The sequence below is a fragment of the Cibotium barometz genome, chromosome 5 (genome assembly GCF_041138505.1).
Source record: "Cibotium barometz isolate CiBa-2024 chromosome 5, ASM4113850v1, whole genome shotgun sequence".
Taxonomy (NCBI): Eukaryota; Viridiplantae; Streptophyta; class Polypodiopsida; order Cyatheales; family Cibotiaceae; genus Cibotium; species Cibotium barometz.
Genome location: NC_141050.1, coordinates 35,999,773 through 36,024,603, shown reverse-complemented (window position 1 = coordinate 36,024,603; position 24,831 = coordinate 35,999,773). Strand labels below are relative to the sequence as shown.

General features: G+C 40.7%; 1 protein-coding gene across 1 annotated transcript; it reads left to right on the top strand.

The window, feature by feature from the left end:
• The first annotated feature begins 19,903 nt into the window (after positions 1-19,903).
• On the top strand, positions 19,904-22,016 carry LOC147638426 (putative L-type lectin-domain containing receptor kinase S.5). Its single transcript, XM_086798773.1, has 2 exons — positions 19,904-21,606; positions 21,639-22,016. Exons 1-2 carry the CDS (start codon positions 19,930-19,932, stop codon positions 22,014-22,016), a joined length of 2,055 nt encoding a protein of 684 aa, XP_086654899.1. The 5' UTR covers positions 19,904-19,929.
• Positions 22,017-24,831: the final 2,815 nt, after the last annotated feature.

The following is a 24,831-nucleotide window of genomic DNA, read 5'->3' as shown; positions in this document are numbered from 1 at the left end:
ATGGTGTACATTGGTTTCACCAGTGGAGTGTGCTCAATTCCCAAGAGGGCTCACACTGAAGATTTTGCTAAAAACTTGTAAACTATTTGTATCCTGCTTTCTGCAAATGTGTGTCTCTGTTTTGTGTTTATTGACAAGAGATCAAACTTCATCCAAAGTAATCACTCATCACATTTATTAGTAGAGATTAATGGTGTAAACTCTTTCTTGGTCAAGAAATTATCATGATCACTTCAGTAATCTTACATTACTTCCAATAAAATTCAATAATCTTGCTTACTTGCATCAAATTAAGCAGGAACACCACACTTATGCATATCTTGTGTCAAACTTTATAATATTTCTTGCAGTTTCAATAATGATCTCTTAAAGAAACATAATTATTGCAAAAAAATAAATGATCAAGATTAAGAAAATTTTAATCAAGAATCACTCACTGTTGCTTCAAGATTTGATTTCTGCATTGTCTTTGCATTTCTTTATACATATGCACCAAAAAATTTATAAACAGTACTCTGCACAACAACTTTGCATAGATCTGCTACAAAACTATAAATTGCACCACTTTGCACAACATTTTCTATAACAGAATTGCACTTTGCACTATAATCTGTTCAATATACATGAGAACTATAAACTGCACTAAAATCTATATAGAATCTTCAATCTGCACCAATTCTTGGTTAGAACTGCATCAAAACCTATACAACAACCTTCAATAACCTCCAAAACTTCCAAGATTCTCAAGAAAAAGGCAAATTTAGAAGGAAACTAAGTTTAAAAATCAATAAAATCAAGATTCTCTCAAATCTATACAAGAATTAGGGTTTCTAAAATTTGTGATTATCATATACTAAAAATAATTATCATTCATCTCATTACTAATCCACTCAAAATAGAATCAAAAGAAAATTTAAAAACTGTATAAAAGTACTAATCTAAAAATAGATTAAGTACTAATCACTCCCTAATCAAAACATCAAGATCTAAGCCAAGAGCTCTGATTCAAATGCAAGAAAAGGAACATGACCAAGCTGAGATATTGGGATAGACTCAAGGCATGCAGTAGGCATGGGTGTAGGTCACGATCCTAAGGTAATAGCCAAGAAGGTCATGGAAGCTTAAGCCATGAAAGCTCCAAGAAAGGTGTATCATATGATTAAATGGTAAAGTGATACAATGACCACGAGCCCTATGTATAATATAGCACAAGGCCTAAAAAGTAGACACATGTGAATGTTCCTAAGTCCCATGTGCCTAAGCCCATTCTCCATGTGCATATGCACCAAATCTACTTTGTTACAAGAAGCATCCTGACAGCATGTATGTCAGCATCACTATCACCAGTGATAATCAAGTTTTCCACATAAATGACTAATAACATAATTCCTCTGTGTATCTTTTTCACATAAAGTGAAAAATCTACATTGGATATCTAAAATTCCATGGTAACAAGATACTCCATAATCTTGCTTGATCATGCTTTGGGTGATTGCTTCAAGCCATATAAGACTTTGCATAACTTGCACATAAAATCTAGATGTTCATCACTCTCATAATACAACCTGGTGGCTGCATCATATGTAAACCTCTTCTTGTAAATCACTATGTAATAACACATTCTTTACATACATCTAACGTAAAGGCCAACCCTTCGTTTGCAGCCATAGTAATGATAGCTCTCATAGTTTCCATTCTCGTAACTGGGCCAAATGTCTCTTTATAGTTAATACCATATGTCTACGCCAGATCCATCTGAGTTATGCTTAGCCTTGTACACCCATTTACATCCAATTTCTTTCTTATCCTTATGCCAAAGCACTAATTCTCATGTCACATTTATATCCAATATTGCCATCTCCTTATTCATGGCATCTTCCTATTTCTGATTTCCAAGTGATATCTCTTGTATTGTTTTAACTATCTCTTGTATTGTCTTAACCATGTAAGCATAGTGATGGGTTGTATATTCGATCATATCTTAACCTATCATAGGATATCTAACCTGAGTAGACTTGCTACACCTAGATCGTTCTCGAGTATCCTCAAAACAACCCTAGTTTTTTGTACACTAGGAGTGACCATTGTGACGGAGTACCAAGCTCCTCATCAAGGCTCTCCTCTAATCCACTAGAGTCACCATCCACATAAGAGTGATATGCTGACTGATGAGGAATACAAGGTTGACCTACCTTTTTCTTCCCTTTGAGTGACATACGTGTATCAGTAGTACCACGAGATTGTGCGCCTACATTCCTTGCATTTGTACTTGACCTGCTTGACCATGGAGTAACACTTGATCCACTGATAGAGAACTTTCCATGTCCACTAACTACTTGTCATTGCTACTCTACATGTGGGGGAAAATCATCATCACTTCTTACATCTACATGTTCAGTTTCCTTTAGTGGTGCAGCTACTCATCTCATTAAAGACATCTCTGCTCTTACTCACATCTCACAAGTGGTAGGGTTATAACCTTTCTGCTCCAAAGCATAACAAATGAACACGTATGTCTCTGCCTTTGGATCTAGCTTGGTTCTCATTCATCAAGAACATGCACATATACACTACATCTAAACACTTTCAAGTGATATACGTCTAGTTTTATGCCTGTAACATCATGACATGAATAGCTGCCAGCAGTGGGAGGTCATGTTTATAATGTAAACAGTAGTTAATATTGTAGTGGGGGTTTATGTTCATGATGTAGACAACAGTTAATACTGCTTCAGCCCAAAAATATTCTAACATCAAGGCACAAGCAACTTTTACAATGTACATGTTTTTTCCTTTCTTTAACACCATCATATTGCAAAGTGTACATACATGTGAATTTCCTCTTGATTCCTTTCTTTCTCAAGAAATCCATGAACTCATTTTAGAGAAATATTATCCCCCACTATTCGATCTTAGGCATTTGATCTAGAAAATTTTTTCTTATCAACCAAGTCTTTAAATCTTTGAAAGTGAGCAAACATCTCACTTTTCCCCTTCATGAAATAAACCCACACTTTCCTAGTGTGATCAATGTAACATAGTACCTACAACCTCTAATTTTTATAGCCTTGGTCGATATCCATGCACCCAAATGTATGACATCCAATGGACTTGCATTGATGTGCTTTGTGCATGCATTAGGAAAGCACGTTTAGCCTGCTAACCAAGCTTGCATACTTCACATACTTTGTGCATACTATTAACCTTAAGTTTGGGCCTACATAGACTTCAGTCGTATATTCACATGACCGATATGCTTGTGCCATATGTCAATATCTGCAATGACACCTCTCCCATGTGTAAACATTGCTACCTTCACCTAAAAAATGTTAACATCTAAAGTAAACATCCTGTTAGTTATGTTACCCTTTGCATAAAAGTGACACTAATTTTTGAAGTCTTCTACAAAGAACCCTTGATGATTAAACCTCACTTGTAGACCCTACTCAAACATCAGTCTAACAAAAACTCAATTTTTCATAATAGTAGCAACATTAACTACACATCTACTAGGTAGTTCATTTTACCATCCTACATAGATAGTGGCACGTTACCAACATGCGCAATGGGATGTGCACTATCATCACATGTTTCCACATACCCTTTTTTTCCCATTTTCTTCATATCTCTAAACCACTCACCATCAAGACTGGTCATGTGGTTAGATGCACCAGAATCCATATACCAAATATCTCCCAATCTTGACACATCTCCTATCTCGTAGAACACAGTATGTGTTGCATCATAAATAACTGCTCACTTATGTCATCACCATGTTTACTTGATGATGCATAATTGTGCCTAGCACTACAAGGGATCGGGCTCATACCCGCGCTCCTAACCGCTAAAAATGACTTGTGAAAAAAAGTAGCGGGCCTGTGTATCAGCGCGTGTATCATCGCGGCCACAGACATGCGTGTAAAAGCGCGTGTATTGGACCTGCCAGAGGCACTCATACACAGGTGTATAGCCGCATTCTGTTCAGTTCAGATGTACTCAGACGCATTGATACATGCGTGTATACACGCGTTTCTTTAATTTAGATGCGCTTATACACGCATAATTGTCAGTTTTGACGCGTTAATACACGGGTATTTTATAGATTATCCGCGTATATACACGCGATTTTTAGCAGTTCTGACGCATTTATACATGCGAACAGAGAGCCAAAAAAAAAATCCAGAGAGTGCTATTTGGTGCCTCAATACTGTTCCAGCATTCCAGCACCCAATAACACTCTCTGGATTTTTTTTTGTGCATTAGACCATCCACGAAGAACATATGCACGAGGGAGATTAAGACAAGAACGACATGAATGCATACATTGTCAATACACGATTCAAGACAGACATGAATGTAATACTATCGATTCACGATTCAATATTACTATCAAAATTTCATACATGTATACAAGGGAGTCCATATCTCGAAGTAGCCCATGGCTTCAGTTTACAAAAAAGTATATACAACCACATCCTCAATATGGAATGTGATACTATAAGTCTGAGTACTACTCAGACCCAGATGATGACTCGGTGCTCCCTCCATGCTCAGATGAGCTCACATCGATCGGAATGTCCGATGAGTAGTGCTCACGTCCACCCTCTGCAGTGGCGGCGGGTGGATCATCAGCAACTTGTGCCTGTTTAAGTAATATATAGTATATAAGTATATATATATGTAATTCAATAAACCAAAATCATTCGTTTAGAATTTTCAAGTACTTGTCGACCGTATGGTCTCATGGCCATCTCAAACTGCGTGTCCGTAATACGTCTCTCGGCTCTGAAGATGGTCCACGTGTCACGTCTGCTATGCCGGCGAGCATACACAGTATCCTGGGTTGTGGGCTTCCTCCCCGTAACCCGTCGCGCTGTATCATAATCAACACAATTTGTAAGATTAAAACAATCATAGAATCAATGAATTAAGTAAACAATCAAATAAAGTGGCAAGATACTTACGAACTCTGCCTCCCATGACTCGACGCTGCCAGATCCGAAATGCGAAGATCCAATGGTCTCCATCTGGATCCGTCGTGCCTCCACATGCTGCCTGCTCTTCACGCCACCCTCTGCTCGTTTCTTTGCCTCCTTCCACTCGCGTTTGTGCGTAGTGGCAGGTTTCTCGGCAGGATAGCCACCCGCAGCTACATTTAGCCGATCATCGTACGCGAGTTTTTTAAGGTGAGATCTTTTATTACTTAAGATCTCCCTTATTTGCGTCCTTCCCCATACATCCGAGAATGTAGCATATGGGGGATTGGGGTACTGACTATGTACAGCCTCTATCACCTCCCCAACTAATCGGCTATTTTGATCTTTAAATTTAATAAAACAATTTCTATATGAGTTTGATACTACCCCACGCATGTACTCCATTACCTCCCTCCCCCTCGCATCCATCACTATCCCATCTCTATCCGTCACATCATAGCAGACCACTCTCTCCACCTCTCTCATCTCCTCCTCTTTCGAACTGTCTCCTCTAACTCTTCTCCCTCTATCTCCTCTCTCACCTCGTGCCCTACTACCTCCCCCACCTCCCCCACCAAAGCACCCGCCGCATCCTCCACTCCCACTCTTCCTACTACTGCTGCGGGTGGAGTCACGACTGGGGGATTGTCTACGTGACGGTGGCTGTGAGCCTTGACGTGACGGTGGCTCTGAGGGAGCACGTGTTGGTGGCTGTGAGGGTGTGCGTGAGTGTGTCTGGGACGAGGTATGTCTCCTCGGTGGACGTGGAAGAGGAGAACTGCATGCCGTCTCGTCGGACTCGTAGGAATAGACGGCACTGGAGTGCCCTGGATACTCGCGGTAGGGGTATAGACACCAGGCAGGGAAGGAGGAGGATGGGCATACATATACTCTATAAGCTCAACTAGACCAGGATGGCGCCCAAAATGATTCAGCATCTCCATCAGCCAATTGCTGTACGTAAATGGATCGGATGAAGAACCTGGAATATCCATAAAGAATCTACAACAAAAATCTTCATGTACATCATGGGTTGTCTCTTGACTCACACAAATATCATCATTCAAGTCAGTTGTGTTGCGTGCAAATCATGAATTCTAAAACGCAGTCTCGTGTATACACCCGTACAGAAACGCGTGTATACACTCGTCAAAAAACGTGTGTATACACCCGTCCAGAAATGCGTGTATATCCGCGTGAACAGATTCTGCAAACAAGTACACGCGCTTTTACACGCGTTTCTTCACGCGACCTGCGAAAAAAAAATTTCAAAAAGACCGACCTCCGACAAAGACAAAGTGTCCTTATAAAAGGACCATTGTCGTCCCTGTCGGAATCATTCACCCAATCGTGTGCACAGAAGCAAAAGGACGGAGACAAACCCAAAAAGCAAAGAGCAAATAGCATAAACAAATCTGAGGAAAGAGACAAGGCACAGGACAAACTGACTCACCTCTGAAAAAGTGAGTTTTCTTTCTTGCTCGGTTTCCTCCCGTGTGTGCTCCTTCTCTGCTCCCTCCTTGCACTTAGGTTTCGTTTCTGTTGGAAGAGGCGAAAACGAAAGCAATGTTGATATGTTAGTTCAAAATCTATATTTGGGGAAGGTGGGCTATTTTAGTTTAAACAGACCGTCGCGTTTATAAACGCGTGTATATTCGCGTGTATGATATTTTAGCTGCGTTTATACACGCGTTTTGTAGGAATTACCCACGTTAATACACGCAATTTTTAGGAAATAGCCGTGTTAATACACGCAATTTTTAGGAAATAGCCGCGTCAATACACGCGATTTTTATGCTTTCATTAAAAACATATTATGATTTTGTGTTTTCTAGTTTGTACATAGGATGTCATCAACCTCTTCAAGCAGTTCTGGGGAAGATGAGACAATGCGTCATCGTAATCGCGATGTGTGGTTGGGACAACGGATCAAATGTATGTGTAATCGATGTCAAGGATGCATTGTACGAGCACGTCGAATTACCTTGAATCACATCTCCATGTATGGAGAATGGAATCAAACAGGTTTAGAGGTGAGTAGATGTAAATTGATGGTATTCAAATGACTCATGGTATCCAAATTAAATTAATAGAGTTGTAATATATAAACTCTAATTGAAGCAGGATGCAGTACCACACCCTAACATGGTACCCTACGCGCGACGAGAGCACGCAAAGCGTCGACGAGATGATGCTGGAGCTTCGGGATCTATTGTCAGAGATGAGTGGGAAAGGGATGACAATAGCCCTGCACCCCACGAAGTTGTGGAAGAGGAGGTGCTTGATGATATGGTGCGGAATCTTTTTAAGGATGATCCCAAAGGTATGGACGACGATGATATGGAACAAGAGCATCTTTACAAGGCTTCATCGACACCGGTGTTTGAAGGGTGCACATTCTCTGTTTTACGTGCTTCACTTGAACTACTCAATATACAAACAGTTTATGGATGGAGCAATGCAAGTCTTGACGCATTATTGAAGTAAGCATTCTAACTTACAAATTTGAATTAGTGGTTTAAGGTTTAGGATTTAAGACTAATTATAATTGATGATATTGGATGCAGGCTATTATCAAACATGCTTCCAAAGGAAAATAGACTACCCACCTCAAGAGACATAGCGAGGCGCTATGTGACATCTCTTGGAGGACTAGATTATGATCGCATACATGCATGCATCAATGATTGCATTCTCTTTTGTGGGACGCATAAGGAGGCTCTACATTGTCCCACTTGTGGTGAAGCAAGGTATAGAACAGATATGAAGAGTTTTGATGTACCTCGTAAAGTCTTGCGACACTTTCCTATAATTCCTCGCATCAAACACATGTTCAAGTGCAAATCCATAGCAAAGCTCATGTCATGGCATTCCTCACATCGATCGGATGATGGCATGTGGAGAATTCCCGCAGACACTCATGCTTGGAAGCATATTGAAGATGAGTGGCCCAGCTTTAAAACAGAGCCCACAAACTTGAGACTTGGCCTAGGTATGGATGGAGTGAATCCATTTGGTTTCAAAAGCACCGCATATACAGCGTGTGGCCAGTTGTGTTGGTGATTTACAACCTTCCACCATCAATGGCGATCAAGAAGGGACATCTTATGTTATCCCTTCTAATTCCAAGGAAACATAAAGTCAAGCATATGGATGTTTATCTTGAACCATTGATTGATGAGTTGGAGGAACTATGGAGAGGTGTTGCGGTGGTGGACATTAGTAGGCCTCCCTCCTCTCGACACTTCGACTTAAAAGCAGTGTTGATGTGGACAATGCATGACTTTTCAGGATACAGCGATTGTTCTGGTAAGAATTCTAATTACCTCCCTACTCTGTTACTATTGGCTATATATATTAATTATACATATTGACTTTATTATTCTAACTTTTATTTATATTTTAACAGGTTTGAAAACATCGGGTAAACATGCATGTCTTGTTTGTGGCCCTTCGTTAGTACATGAGTATGCTGACGGTTTGTGTAAGACTATATTCGATAATCATCATCGATTTCTCCCCTCAGATCATCCTAAATATGTTGCTAGTAAGAGTAACATTCCTCCTCAAACACTTCGTGCAAAAGATTGGAAGCGTATTTGGGAGTCTACAACTATTCTTCCTCCAGATGGCATGAACAGGTATAGTAATGTTTTTTCAATCTTGTTTTGTGTAGTCTCTAATTGGATTAAAGGTCACATAGAGCAATCCCTTGTGTAGGTACTCCATTTTTTTCGGCTGCCATATTGGACCCATCTTAAGATCAACCATCTTCTTGATCCCATGCACATCTTCAAGAATGTGGGATCTGGTATTTGGGAACATATTATTGGTAAACGAGACAATGTTAGCATACGTGAGGACTTGCGGGTCGCAGGACGTATGCGTCAAGCTTGGCCACGAGAGGTGGGTGGGCACGTTCGTCTTCCGCCTGCACCATGGATTATATCAAAGAAAGAGGAGAAGCAGGTAAAGCAGGCCATCACCACTTTGCGTACTCCCACTGGATGCATGAGATCATTGAAGGGAGCCTTTACAACCACTAAGAAAAGAGGCGTTGAGCAACTAAAAGTGACACTAATTTTTGAAGTCTTCTACAAAGAACCCTTGATGATTAAACCTCACTTGTAGACCCTACTCAAACATCAGTCTAACAAAAACTCAGTTTTTCATAATAGTAGCAACATTAACTACACATCTACTAGGTAGTTCATTTTACCATCCTACATAGATAGTGGCACGTTACCAACATGCGCAATGGGATGTGCACTATCATCACATGTTTCCACATACCCTTTTTTTTCCATTTTCTTCATATCTCTAAACCACTCACCATCATGACTGGTCATGTGGTTAGATGCACCAGAATCCATATACCAAATATCTCCCAATCTTGACACATCTCCTATCTCGTAGAACACAGTATGTGTTGCATCATAAATAACTGCTCACTTATGTCATCACCATGTTTACTTGATGATGCATAATTGTGCCTATAGCTACAACTTTCCACCTTTGATATCATAAATAATTTCTCACTTATGATAGCACCATGTTTACTTGATGATGCATAGTTTCCTTGCTACAACTTTTCACTTTTGTGATATCATTCCACTTTTTATAGCAGTTCTTTGTAATGTGCCATGGTTTCCCATAGTAATAACATTTCATGCTATTTGCATTTTGATTTCTTTGCCAATCACCTCAACCTATCTCGCTCCCCCCTACCTTTAGAGTGGTCTCTTCCACATGTATATAAGACTGATTTTCTTGTTATTATTGTTACTCCTAGTTTTGATTTCCAAATCGATTACCACTATATACTCTAGATGACAATATATCTAAGCAAAAGACATGCTCTACTCATGTGATTTTTAAAAGGATGAAGGCTTTCCCAATATTGATCTCCTCATGAACGAGGAGATTGATTAGTTTCTAAAAATCAAGAAAATTTTCTCCAATGCCTATGGAGGTCTGAAATTGACTATATTCAAGGCCATGTGATACCATATCACCGTCATCTACTCTGGTAATCTAATAGAAGTAAGGGAATTTGCTATTCCTTTAACCTTCACTGAGTAATCATTTATACTGAGCTTCCCTCTAGTCACATTATACAGGTCCTTCTTTAGGTGTATCTTATGATATTAAGTGTTTGTATTGTATATCTTCACCAAGGTATCCTAAGCCTCCTTAGGATTTGTGCATCCTATATATGTATACACAATCATAGAGTTTGTCACATTGACAAATAACCAATACATCATCTTTTTGGCTCTTTTAGGTCATCTATATATGCCTGCACCTGATGTGGGATTGGATTTTCTTTAGCAATCTCTAGCTCCTTTTCATCACCTCTATGTGTGATGAACTCCAAATATCCTTTTCCCATAAGGAAATTGGTCATCCTGAACTTCTATGCTTAGAATTTATTCTAGTCTAGCTTCTTGCTCACAATTTGAGACATACTATTAGATATGATTACCTATAACAATTTACCAGATAGTGCTTGCAAATAGTTTTGCACTCATAACAAACTAACTATCTCCAAAACAATTTACCAAATAGTACTTGCAATTAGTTCTACACTCACAACAAACTTACTATCTCCAAAACAGAGTGGCAATATAAACCTACTATACTTTAATTATATATGGAATAGTCACACAAACATACATCCACCGACAACTTCAAAATCTCAGATTCCATAACTTTGCACCGAACCAAAAAGTGGGCATATATAGTCAAAAATCAACACTTTCACATAGTGCATGTGAAAAACTTGCATAGCCAAAACGAGGTCCAAAATGGCATGAAATCTAAATTCTAGAATCACTGAGGTCCTATGGACTATAACCACACAATATAATGCCTCTTTGATTCATCCGCGAGGGGCACCCCAAGATGTGATAGTGCACCTTACTGATGTGCATGCCTTCTACCTTGCCTAGCAGCTACCTGCATAGACTTGCTTCCAAGTCAAAGGGGGAAAGAGATTGAATCACCCTTACCCATGTAGCACTTTCCTTTTCTTAAGTCTTGATCTTTTCACACAACTCGATGTTTTGATACCATAAGAGCTTGAGCACCTTACAAGAAAACACACACACACACACACACGCGCAAGAGTAGATAAGCACATAGGAGAGATGGATGGCTGAATTTTCTTCTATTCTCTTCTCTTCTCTTATAACAATATAATAAAGAGATAACAATACTTAATATGATGGAAAGTGCTCTCCTATTATAACATAAAACGTTCGGTCCATAGTGTATGTGAGCCGGTGTTATAACTATTCCATAACTCTAGTACACCAAAGTCGCTACCACACAATCTGTAAATCACTTGGTAGAATATCACCCATAACCTCACCAACCATGCCAATAGTATAAGTGTGAAAACTATCACCCATGTGGGTCATCAATGTCCTTAGCACTAGTTGAGCAACGTTATCTCAACATATAGTTGTAGTGATGATGGAGATCTTACTATCCCCTCATATATTTTATGTCATGATCTTTATAAGCTTGATGTATATGAGATAGATGATGCACTTGTAATCACTACCATATCTAGCATGGTAGATGCTGAGCTATGGCAGCTTGGTTTGGACATTTAAATTTGTTAGTCTACTTTGCCTTCAAAGGTATGATATGGTTATCGCTTTTGCCTCCTGCATGTTAGGGATGTATGACTTTCAATACGATATGTCACATAAGGGGGTTTAGGGTTCAGAGTTTTGTCTAAGCCGTTCACCTTGAGAAGTTCCTCTCAGCCCCTCTTCTCTTTGCTATATAGCTAATGATGCCCTAGGTTGGCTAGTGGAGGATGCTATAAAGAGGGGATCTCTTAAAGAGATTAGCTTACCTCATGACCAAGGGCAAACATGTCTCCAACAATTTGCTAATGACATAAATAGTATGGTTCATAATGATCCTCAATCAAGTGAGGCTTTTTGGCCCATACCTTCTGTTTAGCTTCATTTCTTCTATAAATCATAGCAAAATAGGGATTGAAACTCTTATATTGGAACCTCCTTAGTGAGGCTGCTTGACCAAGGGTGTAAAGTTATAATAAAAGAAGGGAAAATCTTCAAACTTTTTGGTATCCCGATGGGACTCGGGGTGACTACTCACCACAGATGACATTGGGTAATGAGAAAGGTTCATAAAAAATTGACAGTGGAAGGGGCATCAACAAAACTTATTAAGAAAACTCCTCGTTTTGAAACACATTCTCATCCCTTCATCCATTTACTTCTTATCTTACTGGAGGCCCTCTAATAGTGATCTCAAACTACTGGAAGTTATGACAGTGAGGGAATTTTCTTTGGTCAGAGAATTCTAGAGAGCATGTACAAAATTCCAAAAGTGGGTTGGAAAGTTTGCATTCTACCAAAAGTTGCAGATATGGTAGTCATGGTTGGACAGGTTAGGTGCCAAATGGAGAGTAAAAATCTTAGACTTCCCCAAGGAAGATTGGGCCATTATATTACTCAAGAACATCCACCTTTTCTACATAGAGAACTCGAAGAGATGGAGGGACATGCCTCTTCTCCCTCTCTTCTTTGGACATCTTTAGACCAAAGCCCATGGGAGCCCTCTTCTAAAGGTTGTGTTTGTTGGAAAGCTTGGAACCAATTTAAACCCAAAAGGAGTCCTCTTTTAAAGGTTGTGTTTTCAAAGCTTGGAACCCCAATTTAAAGCCGAAGGTTGTACACGTTTGGAATGCCTGGAACCAATTTAAAGCCGAAACTGTGCTTATTGACAATGTAAGGTTCAAAGCTCACCTCTTCCATGCATATTCAATTTGGTTCTCACTTGTCCTAAATAATATGGTACCAATGTCTTGATAGTGTGAGGTTCAAAGCTCACCTCTCCCATGCATATTCAATTTAGTTCTCACTTGCCGATGTATTTCTATAAACGGGCAAATAAACTGTCTGAAAAGGCAATCAAAAATTTGGCAAATCTTTGGAGATTGGACAATTAGAGATGGCTAACTAGGGGGCAAATCTAGTTAACCTACAATGTTGATAGACATGACCTTGTACTTAGGTACGAGGATGGAACTTTGGGATGCAATCATAAATAGCCCTCTTATTCAAGGAAAAGGCCTAGTCAACATAAGAGCCATAGTATAGAAAGGAAAAGATAGGTACGAGGATGGAGATTTGGGATGCACTCATTAATAGCCCCCTTATTCAAGGAAAAGGCCCAAATCCATAGTATGGAGAGGATAGGCTACTCCCAATCCCTCGCTTTGAGTCTCAGGGTTCCCACATGTATATATATAAAGTTCATTGAAAGATGGCATAATAATTGGAAAAGAGGTCAATGGAACTTTAGGTTCGAGCACATCTGGCCCATCAGAATTCCTCTAAAAAAATCTTGCTTTCTATGATTAACCCTTCATAAAGCCCTTTGGACCAACTATAGCGCCTTTAAAATAGGGATTGGAACAAGCACATGTCAAAGGTAACTACTTCATGGGTTAATATGGTTTCTCCCTTGGGGGATCACTCAAAAATATGTAAGTTAGCACGTGGATGATTGATGATCTCTAATGTTCTCTTGTAAGCCTTGTTAATTTTGAAATGAAGTTAAGCTTCTTCATACCAAAAAGCTTTTTTGTACTTACTTCCATCCTTTTTTGATATATATATATATTTTATCTTTTCTTTTAAAAAAAAGAGAATCCTTCTTACTATAGGTAGAAAAGAAAAAGGCAACTTCTAACAAGCATTTTCTTCATAATTTCATCTGATTACTACTATTTTTTTTGAAAAAATTTCCTCCAGCTTTTTTCTTTCTCCTCTCAAGATGAAGAGGAACTTGAGAAGGCTCCGGTGCTTATGTGGCAAGCCAGAGGTCCACCATGCATCATGGCCTCACCCCCGCCGATGTGGCAGATGTATGGATAATGTGGGCGGGGCTGTAATGGCTTTTAACATTTATATCTTTCAAGCCACTTCGCATGCAACCACAAATATATTGTTTATAGAAATTGGGGGGGGGGAATCATATGGAAAGCAATGCCATGTGGAGTTTTTCTAAATATTCAACTACAAGCCTAAATTGACAACAAATAAATGTAACATTATATTCTACATCCTTTAAGATGCCCTCCGCTTCTGATGGATCTTAGAGAGTGGCAATTTTTTTCCGGAAGGGTTGTGCAACATTTCATAATCGTTTTAAGAATTAAGAATTCGCAGTTCTAAGGTTAACTCTATACGGAGGTCTACTAATTTATGACTTTTTATTTTTCCTTGGGGCGATTCTTTAAATCCTGAAAATAGAAATTCCCACGTCGTATTCTAAATTTTTATTTAAAAAAAATTAGTCGGCTTTTACAAGACAATACAAATTCTCAATCCGTTTTTGCATCCAATCACAAAAAGCCATTATTATAATATTTGAAGATAATTTTGTTAAGAGATCTAGAGACTAGCCAAACGTGGGTTACATGGTTGACCATGTTGATGTTCCTTACATAAGCATACTATAAATAGCTTTTCCCAAAGCCTGCCCAACACATAATATAAGGAGACAAATAAAGCTTTTCCCAAAGCATACTATAAATAGCTTTTCCCAAAGCATGCCCAACACATAATATAAGGAGACAAATAAAGCTTACTTATGTACGAGATAAAAGAAGCTCTCTCACAATTATATGCATGTATAAACAATGCATACAATTTGTATGCATGTATAAACTTAACAATGCAAGTGGGCATAACCATAGATTGAGAGCAACAATACCTACAATTGTAACAAGGGGATACCTACAATAGTAACAAGGGGATGTCTGATCCTTATCCAAGCTGCCTACGTCCTATACCTGCTTGTCATTCATGTACACAATGAGAGTGTGGTGTGTATGCATGCATACACTTAGCACCATGATACATGTATCAATAATTACAAATTGGGGCCACAATATCTTCTAGTGTAACCTCATCAAGGCTTCTCTTGCTACCTACCTAAGCTAGCTCCCTCTGTTGAGCCTTCTCTCGCTATCATGGTTTCATTGTCAGCACCTGTATGACTAAACAAATTCCATTAGCTAAAAGGAAACATAAATAACTTAGAATATGGTCCCAGTAGGCTAGGCTTCTCATGTTATGTGATACCTTTTGGCCTCAGATTGGTTTGGGGACTCTTTTATTCAACATTATAAAGAAACCAATATAAACATTAAAAATAAAGAATACATACATAATATAGAAACAATAATATTGTACTGGAGGTAAACAAGAAATCAAAAAATAGCAGAGATTACTTCAAAAGTATAGAAAGTCAAGTTAAATCAAGAAGAAAATAGAAAGACAAAGTTTGAAAGATAAAAATAAGCTAAATGAAAAAAGCTAAAAAGCTAAAAAAAAACTACAAAAGAAGAGAGACAGACATACATAAAAGGAAGGAGAGAGAGAGAGAGAGAGAGAGAGAGAGAGAGAGAGAGAGAGAGAGATCACATTAGTTGGTCTTTTCTTTCATAGCTTATGTAGGCTATGGGATTTGGAGAGATCACGTTAGTTGGTCTTTTCTTTCACAACTTATGCAGGCTATGGGATTTGGCCCTCGCATGTCTTCTTTGATTTATACTATTAGCCAACATGTAGTGGCGAGGCTTATGATTAATGGTGGGGTGACTAAGCCCATTAATTTGACGAGATCAGTTAGGCAAGGATGCCCACTTAGCCCTCTCTTGTTTGCAATTGTTACACATCCAATCTTATCTCGACTGGATAGGCTAGTGGAGGACAATGAAGTTGTAGGGCTTATTCTTCAAAGCGGAGAGCAGATGATCGACCAGGCATTGGCAGATGATTCTTTCATGTTCCTTAAGGCTCAAAGAGATAATGTTCAAAAGGCTATGGTTTTTTAGGATACTTTTGGTCTTGCTTTAGGGTTATACATTAATATTCTCTGATAAGTTGTACCGAGAGCGATTTTCTTGGATTGGGATGGAATGGGCAAGTCATACAAAGGGGATGCATCACACGCCACTTGGGTTATCCGATTGGAGTTGATGTTGATTCATAGGCTTTATTGGCATGGATTTCTGTGAGGATAAATAATAAGTTTGTGTATTGGAAATCTCAAGGTTGGCCTATGCATGTTCGGCTCAAAGTGGCACAATCCATTATGATTAGCATGATATCTTTTTTCTACGAGGATAAATAATAAGTTTGTGTATTGGAAATCTCAAGGTTGGCCTATGCATGTTCGGCTCAAAGTGGCACAATCCATTATGATTAGCATGATATCTTTTTTCTTGCCTTTATTGCCATGGAGGACGAGCAAAGCTTTGCATCATATACAACAGCCAATTAGATTTATGCCATGGAAAAGAGTTAGATATAAGCTAGGGCAGATGTGGATTTCTTGGGAGCATGTTACTACTCCAAAGAGGAGTGGAGGGGCAACCCTATTAGATGTCAGATTACATATGGTCGCTAGGAGATGACCTTTATTGCAAGATATGTGTATATCTTGCAATAAAGATATATCTCAAGAGCCATGGGTGGTAATGGCTAAGGCCCTCATAGAGGAGGTCACACTTGTGCATGGTAATACCAGGATTGGTTTTTACATGGTGGGATGTAGTGAATGGTTCCCAGCAGGTTCGAGTGGTGGCTTCACTCTCCTTTCTCATTTGATGATCTTATGGAAGGAGGTGTTGGCACACACTAAATGGAAGGAGTGGTGGCTTCACCTCTCCTTTCTCATTTGATGATCTCATGGAAGGAGGTGATGGCACATACTAAATGGAAGCCTTCAGATCAGCGATTGCAGTTGAATTATATGGTAGGTGAGGTGTTGGCTACTTCACGACTTCTGGAGTGGCCTGACAAACTTGTTGAGTGGCCAAAATTCAATAAAATGGCTCGATTGGGACTAGTGAGAATTATGGAAGCTTTGTTGCCATGTAGAGGCCGCTTATTGTCTTTTCGAAAAATCCGTCAATATTTTCGTGTTCCAGGTCGATATGTACAGTTATGGGAGAAGGTGAGGGAAGGACTTACACTATTTGGTGATATTCCTCAGTTGGAGGATCAGCAACCTTGATTGGGCATTTAGAAAGCCTCATGACATTGTCCCGAGTGTACAACAAATCAAGTGTACCATATGATGGTGAAAGATTAGCGCTGGATCACTGAGAAGGCTAATAGGGTATGGAACATTAGTAAAAGTAGGGCATGGTGGAACGAAGTAATCTTACAGGCTGGTGGTCTAAGATTCCATATTAAGGGAAGCTGTTTCTATGGCGCATGCTAGTTGGAGGCCTACCATTGGGAGACCAGTTTGCGAAAGCGACGGATTGCTTCTGGTAATTGTGTGTTTTGTACTACATGCTTGGAAACATGCCCACATCTTTTCTTTTCATGTCCGATGTGGCAAAGAAGGTGTGGGATTTCCTTTCTCGCATATGGACTCTGTTGATAAATAGGCTTGTAAAGGTTAAAGACTAGATTCAAAGATATTTATGCATGAATACAAATGTAAAATATAATAATCAATCTCAAATATTATATAGCAATGCAAAAGATTTATATCACATCTAATGGGGATAATGAATTTGAATTCCATAAGCCATACTAGAATTGTAAAGTCTTTACTTTTAAAAAGAACTTATTATATATAAAAAGACATGATGCTAGTACAACCTTGACATGAAATGGGGATAACATAGTTTAATGATCATTCCAAAACTTGAGGGATATTGACATGAAATGGGGATAACATAGTTTAATGATCAATGCAAAACTTGAGGGATAAGGTAGCATGTGAGTTCATCAACATAAGAGTTTTATATTGGGGTTACATAAATATACCTTTATAAGGGGTTTGTTCGATTAAATAAAGAAACATTAAATAAAAAATACTACTTTTATCATCTTAAAATTTTTACCACACCCAACATGAAGATACAATTCCATTGATAAAGATAGAACTTGAATTGAGTGTGTTGGTAGGAGGGAAAAAATTTGTTAAAGGAAGGTCATTACTTTGCTCTCATATTGACGTGCACATGGAGAAAGCTGTGGTAGTATAGCTCACTACATTTCGAAATCCTCCATATTTTAAGGTGAATGTAAGATTTGTTTTGATCTAGGTAGTTTAAAATGGTTATGAATTAAACCCTCTACACCTCTCTCACGCTACTTTTACTCTTCAGGACCTTGTTTTTGTTATCAAGAATGTAGGTTATAGGAGTAGAGTTTTTCATAACTCTCATCCTAGAAATCAAACGTAAGCATGGTGTATTTTTTCTATGAATTGTATGTCATGGAAGAAGATGCAAAATATAGCATGTGAAAAATCCTCACATATCACTTCCATAAATTCCTCAAGTATATGTTGCTACTTAATAAGACATAAGAGTGTCCCATGACACTTTTATTTCATATTACCAAATTAAAAGAATCAAGAATGTTGTGTGAGGTAGTAAATACACTATTGGAGTTTATTAAAAAGCTTTATACATAGTCAAATCCATGTGCCACAAAAGATATTACCAATAGAAAGACAAAATAAAGCTTATATATAGTTGTAAAATTCTTGATTAGATATTGAGGTTGTGAAGCCTATTCGTGTCTATCAAATACGAATGAAGGTGCCAATCCTACTTCTATAACTTTTGCAAAATGGGTGGCTTCCTTTGTAATAATCATCTTGTCTCACTAGTATAGAGTAAAAATGAGGCATTATGTGTATTGTAACAAAACAATTGTCATAGTCCATAAACATGGCATGAAACAATGATCAGAGATAATATATTTAAAAATACCACTATATAACAAGCAAGTTTTGAATTATCATTAAATTACAAATGGCATTCTGGCACAACATTCAAAGTAGAATACTATATAAAAAAACCACTTTCCCATCGGTTACAACATAGCACAAGCAAAAATTAAATGTGACATAAAAAATAATAGAAATATAAATAATGAAAATCCTATCATAGTCCTTGATGAATGTCACATTTGACAAAACCACCCTTGGTTGACCAAGTCTGTCTACTCCTTACAGTGTCATGCATAAGCCAAGACCAATGAAAACATTCTATATCTACACTAGGCAAGTGCATAACCCTTGGTTGACCAAGTCTATCTACTCCTTACAGTGTCATGCATAAGCCAAGACCAATGAAAACATTCTATATCTACACTAGGCAAGCGTTATAACAAAGTAAGTATGTGTAGCTTAGTGGTAAAGTGTGTGAGTTTTAATATATTAACCTAAGTTTTAGAATCGTAGGGCAAGCATTAATAACAAAGCATGTGTAGCTTAATCAGAGAGAAACTAACATTCCTAGGTAGCCAGAAAGGAGCCATTAAGAGCCACCATGTGATGATGGTGAATTTATTATTTATAAGATTAAGATAACATGGCCTTTTTTTCCAAATAATAGTAATAGTGATATGCAAGATAGTTGTTCAAGGCATTGTAAAGAGTGTTCTAGCTTTTGTGGTTTTTTGAAGGCATTGTAAAGAGTGTTCTAGCTTTTGTGGTTTTTTGAAGGCATTGTAAAGAGACTTCCGTGTGTGAGTGAGCAAGCACTGAGTGCTACACTTGGTGACCAATGAATGAGAAAGGCCTCGATCGTGGCTGAAATTTGGAGGCCTAACTTACCCTTCAATTTGAAGGCCATAAAACTAGCTTGACCTTCAAAATTTAAATAAATATGTATATATTTCTGTGTAAAATTTAGAATTGTTTTTCAAAATATTGGCCTTATTTGTTTTTTAGGAGACCTTTTCTAAATGGTTTGAAGGAGCCTTCTCTAGAACGTTTAGACCGAGGGCGTGCAAGATGACAAACGCCCTACCCCCGCCGAGTCGCATTGGATCCACGAGGAAACCCTTATGGTCTCCCTCCCTCCTTCACAGAAAAATCGCCCTGCTTTGCTCTATAGAGCCATGTACGCTTCGCACCTCTAATGGCTACTCCGCCTTGCTTCAGCTCCCTCCTAGCATCTTTAATGGCTACCCCGCCTGCCCTCAGCTCCTTCCTGCGCCCATCATTAACGTTCTTTCTTATTTGCTGGATGTCTTGCCTCTCCAGCTGCCGGTCGCAAGCTGGCCTCACCTTCTCTTTCGACAGTTTCTCCCAAAGCGACATGTCGTCTTTGGACTTCTCTGCAAATAGCTCTAGTACTCAGCTTGGTGCACTGCAGGTGACCTACGACACGGGCTCGGGCTCCGCGGCAGTCTACAACACTGCCGGACAAATCACATACTACAAATCTCTGCGGATTTGGGATCCCAAATACAACTACACAGCATCCTTCAACACCTCCTTTCTGCTGAACATGGGGCCAATAGAGAACGGTGGTGTCGCCACTACCGGCGGCGGCATGGCATTTTTCTTGAGCTCGGATAGGGCGGACGAAACACAGGTTGAAAACGGCTACGGGAAGTGGCTTGGTCTCTTCAATGAGAGCCTTAATGCAACTCCTGGCGGCGGAGGCGCCGATAACATGCGGAGGCTTGTGGCGGTAGAATTCGATACCTTCAAGGACATCTTTGATCCGGATAGTAATCATGTGGGCATCGACATCAGCAGCATAGTTTCCATCCTTAACGAATCTCTCACCCCTCACAATGTCTTCCTCGACCGCAACGTCACAAGCACGGGCACCAATACTAGCGTCTGGATCGACTACGACGGACATGGCCAAATGCTTGATGTGTACCTAGCTAATGAAGGACCTAACATGACCAAACCAGTCCGCCCAGTGATCCCTCAGCTCCAAATCAATCTTCGCCAGCATCTCCCGGAAATTATCTATGTGGGTTTCTCTGCTTCTACCGGGAGTGCTTCAGAAACCCACTGTGTTCTCAAGTGGAATTTCACTTCTGCGGGCCTCCCTGTCTCCCCCGCTAGCGGTACAGCCCGTGCCCTTCTTGCCGGGCTGATCGTCGGCGGCGTAGCCCTGATAGGTTTGCTACTTGTCGTGACTGTGCTTACCCTGGTGTCAAGAAAGAGGAAGAGATCTGATCTGTTGCAGAATTGGGCCAATCTAAACTACGGTCCTCGCAAGTTTACCTATAGGGAGCTGAGGAAAGCCACTAACGGCTTTAGCGCCGATTGTCTTCTGGGAGAAGGCAGCTTCGGCGCGGTCTACAGGGGGACATTGCCATCTGATAAGTCTGTAGTGGCCGTGAAATGCCTATCGCAGCGGTCGAAGCAGGGCGAGCGGGAGCTCATAGCAGAGGTGACCATCATAGGAAGACTACGGCACAAGAACTTGGTGCAGCTTGTGGGGTGGTGCCACGACCGCTGGAGAAGGAGGCTGTTGCTGGTGTACGAATACATGCCCAACGGGAGCCTGGACAAGTGGCTCAAAAGTGAAGGCGGACATAAGGTGCTGGACTGGGAGAGGAGGTACCATGTGCTCAAGGGGTTGGCTGCTGGGCTGCTCTACCTGCATGAAGAGTGGGAGATGGTTGTAGTTCACAGAGATATCAAGCCCAGTAACTTGATGTTAGACGCTGACTTCAATGCTAGACTGGGCGATTTTGGCTTGGCAAGGTTGATCGAGGGCGGTAACGGCAGCGACGCGGCAAAGACCAGAACAATCACCGGCACACCAGGGTACATGGCGCCCGAATGCGTGGAGACAGGGATGGTGAGCAACGAGTCTAGCTGGCGATTGGGTGCCGCCTTTCAGCTGAGGTACTGCGCTCACTGTGGGCGCTCCACCAGGAGGGCTGCCTAGTAGAGGCAGCGGACAAACGCCTTGCCTCCTCATATGATGCGAAGGAGATGGAGCTTGTCCTCATGTTGGGCCTAGCATGCTGCCACCTGGATCCCCTCTCTCGCCCCTCCATCCGCCTAGTCGTCCAAGCTCTCTCCTCCTCATGTGTCTCCTTTCCCCTCCCCTCCTTCCCTTCTACACCTCGGCCTCTAGCTTTCCGTCCGTCTCTTCCATCTCAGGCGTCGAACTTATCCTTCTCAACTGAGCTTGTGTCCGATCAGGCCTCAAATTTGAATGGAGACCCTATTTTTTCATTTGAAGGGTAAAATATTACTCAATATTTTTTCCTTATATCAAAAGAAGGGCATACTAAAAGATTTTTCAAACTCGACCTTTTTTCTTTTTTTAAGGGGTAAAATTTGGTGTGCCCTTATTTAAAGGGTAACATGCCTCAAGAAGGGTTCTGAAAGCTTCAAATTTGAGGCTTAAGTCCAATAGTAGTTCTTCTTGTTGACTTTCAGTAGCGGAGTTGGGGTGGTTGTCTATACTTAATTATCATGTTGTCAAGTAAACCCTATTCTTTTCCACCGTGCACTAGTTAGTTTTGTTGTCCTAGCCTGCTTCATCTTGTCCTTGGGTATGAGTTGTTGTTGAGCTAGGGTTATAGTCATTCTCTGTACTTAATTACCGTGTCGTCAGAGGTCGTGTTAAACAAATAATAGTAATACTTTGTACCTATAGAAACGTGGCTTTCCTTCAAGTTTGTCTACTACATGGCTTGTCTGTTAACCACTTCACGGGTTAATATGGTTTCGCCTATTGTAAGGCGCTTCACCATCTCGCTTCATCATTTTACCTGTGTGTTATAAAATCATATTCCTTGTAAGATGGCACAAGAATTTATGAAGTGGCCTAAGACTAGAACTAGTGGCCATGGACATATTTTAATTTTTGTCTAGCCTTGTGTGAAAGCTAGTCATTTGTAAATGAGTCATTTTCAACATTAAACAATAGACATTAATTCCCTTGCAATACAAGTGAGTCATTTTCAACATTAAACAATAGACATTAATTCCCTTGCAATACAAGTGAGCTTTCCCTCTCAGCAATTACACCAAAAACCAGGACTCTGGCCAGGATTTACTGCCAAGGGAATTCACCCTTGCGTCTGACAACCAAGCCTCTGTCTCCCGGTCTCTACTTCTCTTCAGAGGGTGCCCCACCAACAACCCTTCTTCACTTCCTCTGTAGCCCGGCTACTCTCTGTCCAGCTGCTACCTGCCAAGTGTCGTAGGCGAGCCCCACTGTCTCCAGCCCACACATCAGCACCTCTACTGTGCAGCCAACACACACAAAAAACCAAGGCTCTCTCTCTGGTCAGCATCCACTCTCTGCCTGGTGTCGTCGCCCACACAAAACCAGCCACTCTCTCTTCAGAGGGCGCCCCACCAGCTAACCCTCAACTCAGCAGCTCTCTCTCTCTGTGTGTCGTGACCAGCAGCTTCGCCAACCACAGAGCCTCTGCAGCTTTCCTTGCTCGTCAGCCTTTGCACGATCTCATCACCAACTGCTTAACGCAGCACCCTCCTTCTCCTGCATCTAGCCCAACCACCCTCAACTTCAGTTAACATCCAGCCACACAGGCGGCCTCCCTGCAAGTCGCCTTCTTCTCTGCAGCGCTACTAGCCGCCACAGCAACCCAACATAAGGCGACCTCCTCACAGCAGCTCCCTTCGCCATGCTTCGCATCCCCAAAGGCATTACATCTTTCGGCCTCGCCTCCTTCTAGTTGCCCGGTTCCACTCCACGCTAAAACGGCCCCCAATTGCCGCCGGCCGCACCAAGAAAAGAAAACGACCACTATCTACGCCAGCGCTCTTGCCAACTCCCCCATCTCTCCTCGCTGCAGCCACGCTGTCCACCAGTCACCGAGGTTCTTCACTCCAGCGGCTCCCTAGCCTGTCCTCCTCTCTGCTTCTGCCGGTAGCGTCTGCGCTCCACCCGAGAGACTTCTCCTCGCTACCAGGCGGCTACTTCTTGTGCGACTATCTCCAGACTCACCAGAGCACCTTTTTACTACGAGGCGGCCACCTTTCGAATCTTCGCCAGCCTCTAGATGATCACGCTGGCAGTGTATAAAGCCTCCATGTGGCTCCAATTTTTTTGGCCACATTATATCATTATTTTCTTTATTTTAAACCTTCAATTAGATGGCCACACACTAAGAGGGCTAGCGGCTCCTTTTGCTTCAGATTCATGTGCGGCGTCCACACTTCCAAAACATGACAAGAGCTGCCCACCTTTCGTAATCATCAGCATCATAACTTACCAAACACATCAATTACAGTCGGTGCCATGCACTGCCGGCCATCTCCACATTCATGCTAAAAATGGAGCGCCATCTGTTTTGAATGGGTCGGTGCCCTGCATTTGGCAACTACAATCAAACCATACTGTTGAAATAAAACTTCCAAATCTCCAGCATTCGCTCCAAAAAAACAATACGCGTGTACCAGCTTACTGCAAAACCACCTGCTCTATATATTTGCCAGGGCATTCAAGGCAAAGTTTATTCACACACCACAAATCCCATATGTACACAGACCCAAAACACCTTTCAGATTTTTACCTGACATACTTTGCCCAACCCCTAGCCTGCTGAATCATTCATGATCAGCAGCAAGCATATGACCACGTTTCCCTCCGTCAATCCTTTGAGCATCATACAATGTAACCAAAACATCTCTATTCCATGTGATCAAAGAAACACTGTCATCTTTCAAAGGCGTAGTTTGCCATCCCACATCCCACATCATAACATAAGAACTTTTGGAAACAAAACTTCTGACATACATACCATCTTGCCTCATTTCAATTCCAAAATCACTGATATGATCAACACCAATATTGGAGAACCAGTGAAGCAACTCCTGCTAAGGGTAAAAACTGATGAAAGCTTCATCAAAAAAGACTTGTTGTGCCGTAGCATTTCCTTGTCCATCAACACAAGAAGCATCACCATCAAAACCAACCACCACAGGCAAAACAAACTCCCATTCAAAAGGCTCCATTGCCAAAGCATCCACTTCAGTTCCTGTATGCTCATCTTCATCAAGGCCAATAAGAAATTCATCTATCACA

Bases quoted from the DNA above. Each gene is read 5' to 3' on its own strand.
- LOC147638426 (XM_086798773.1), top strand. From the start codon at position 19,930: ATGGCTACTCCGCCTTGCTTCAGCTCCCTCCTAGCATCTTTAATGGCT. The intron at 21,607-21,638 runs GTGGAGACAGGG...CAACGAGTCTAG, and splicing joins GGTACATGGCGCCCGAATGC to CTGGCGATTGGGTGCCGCCT.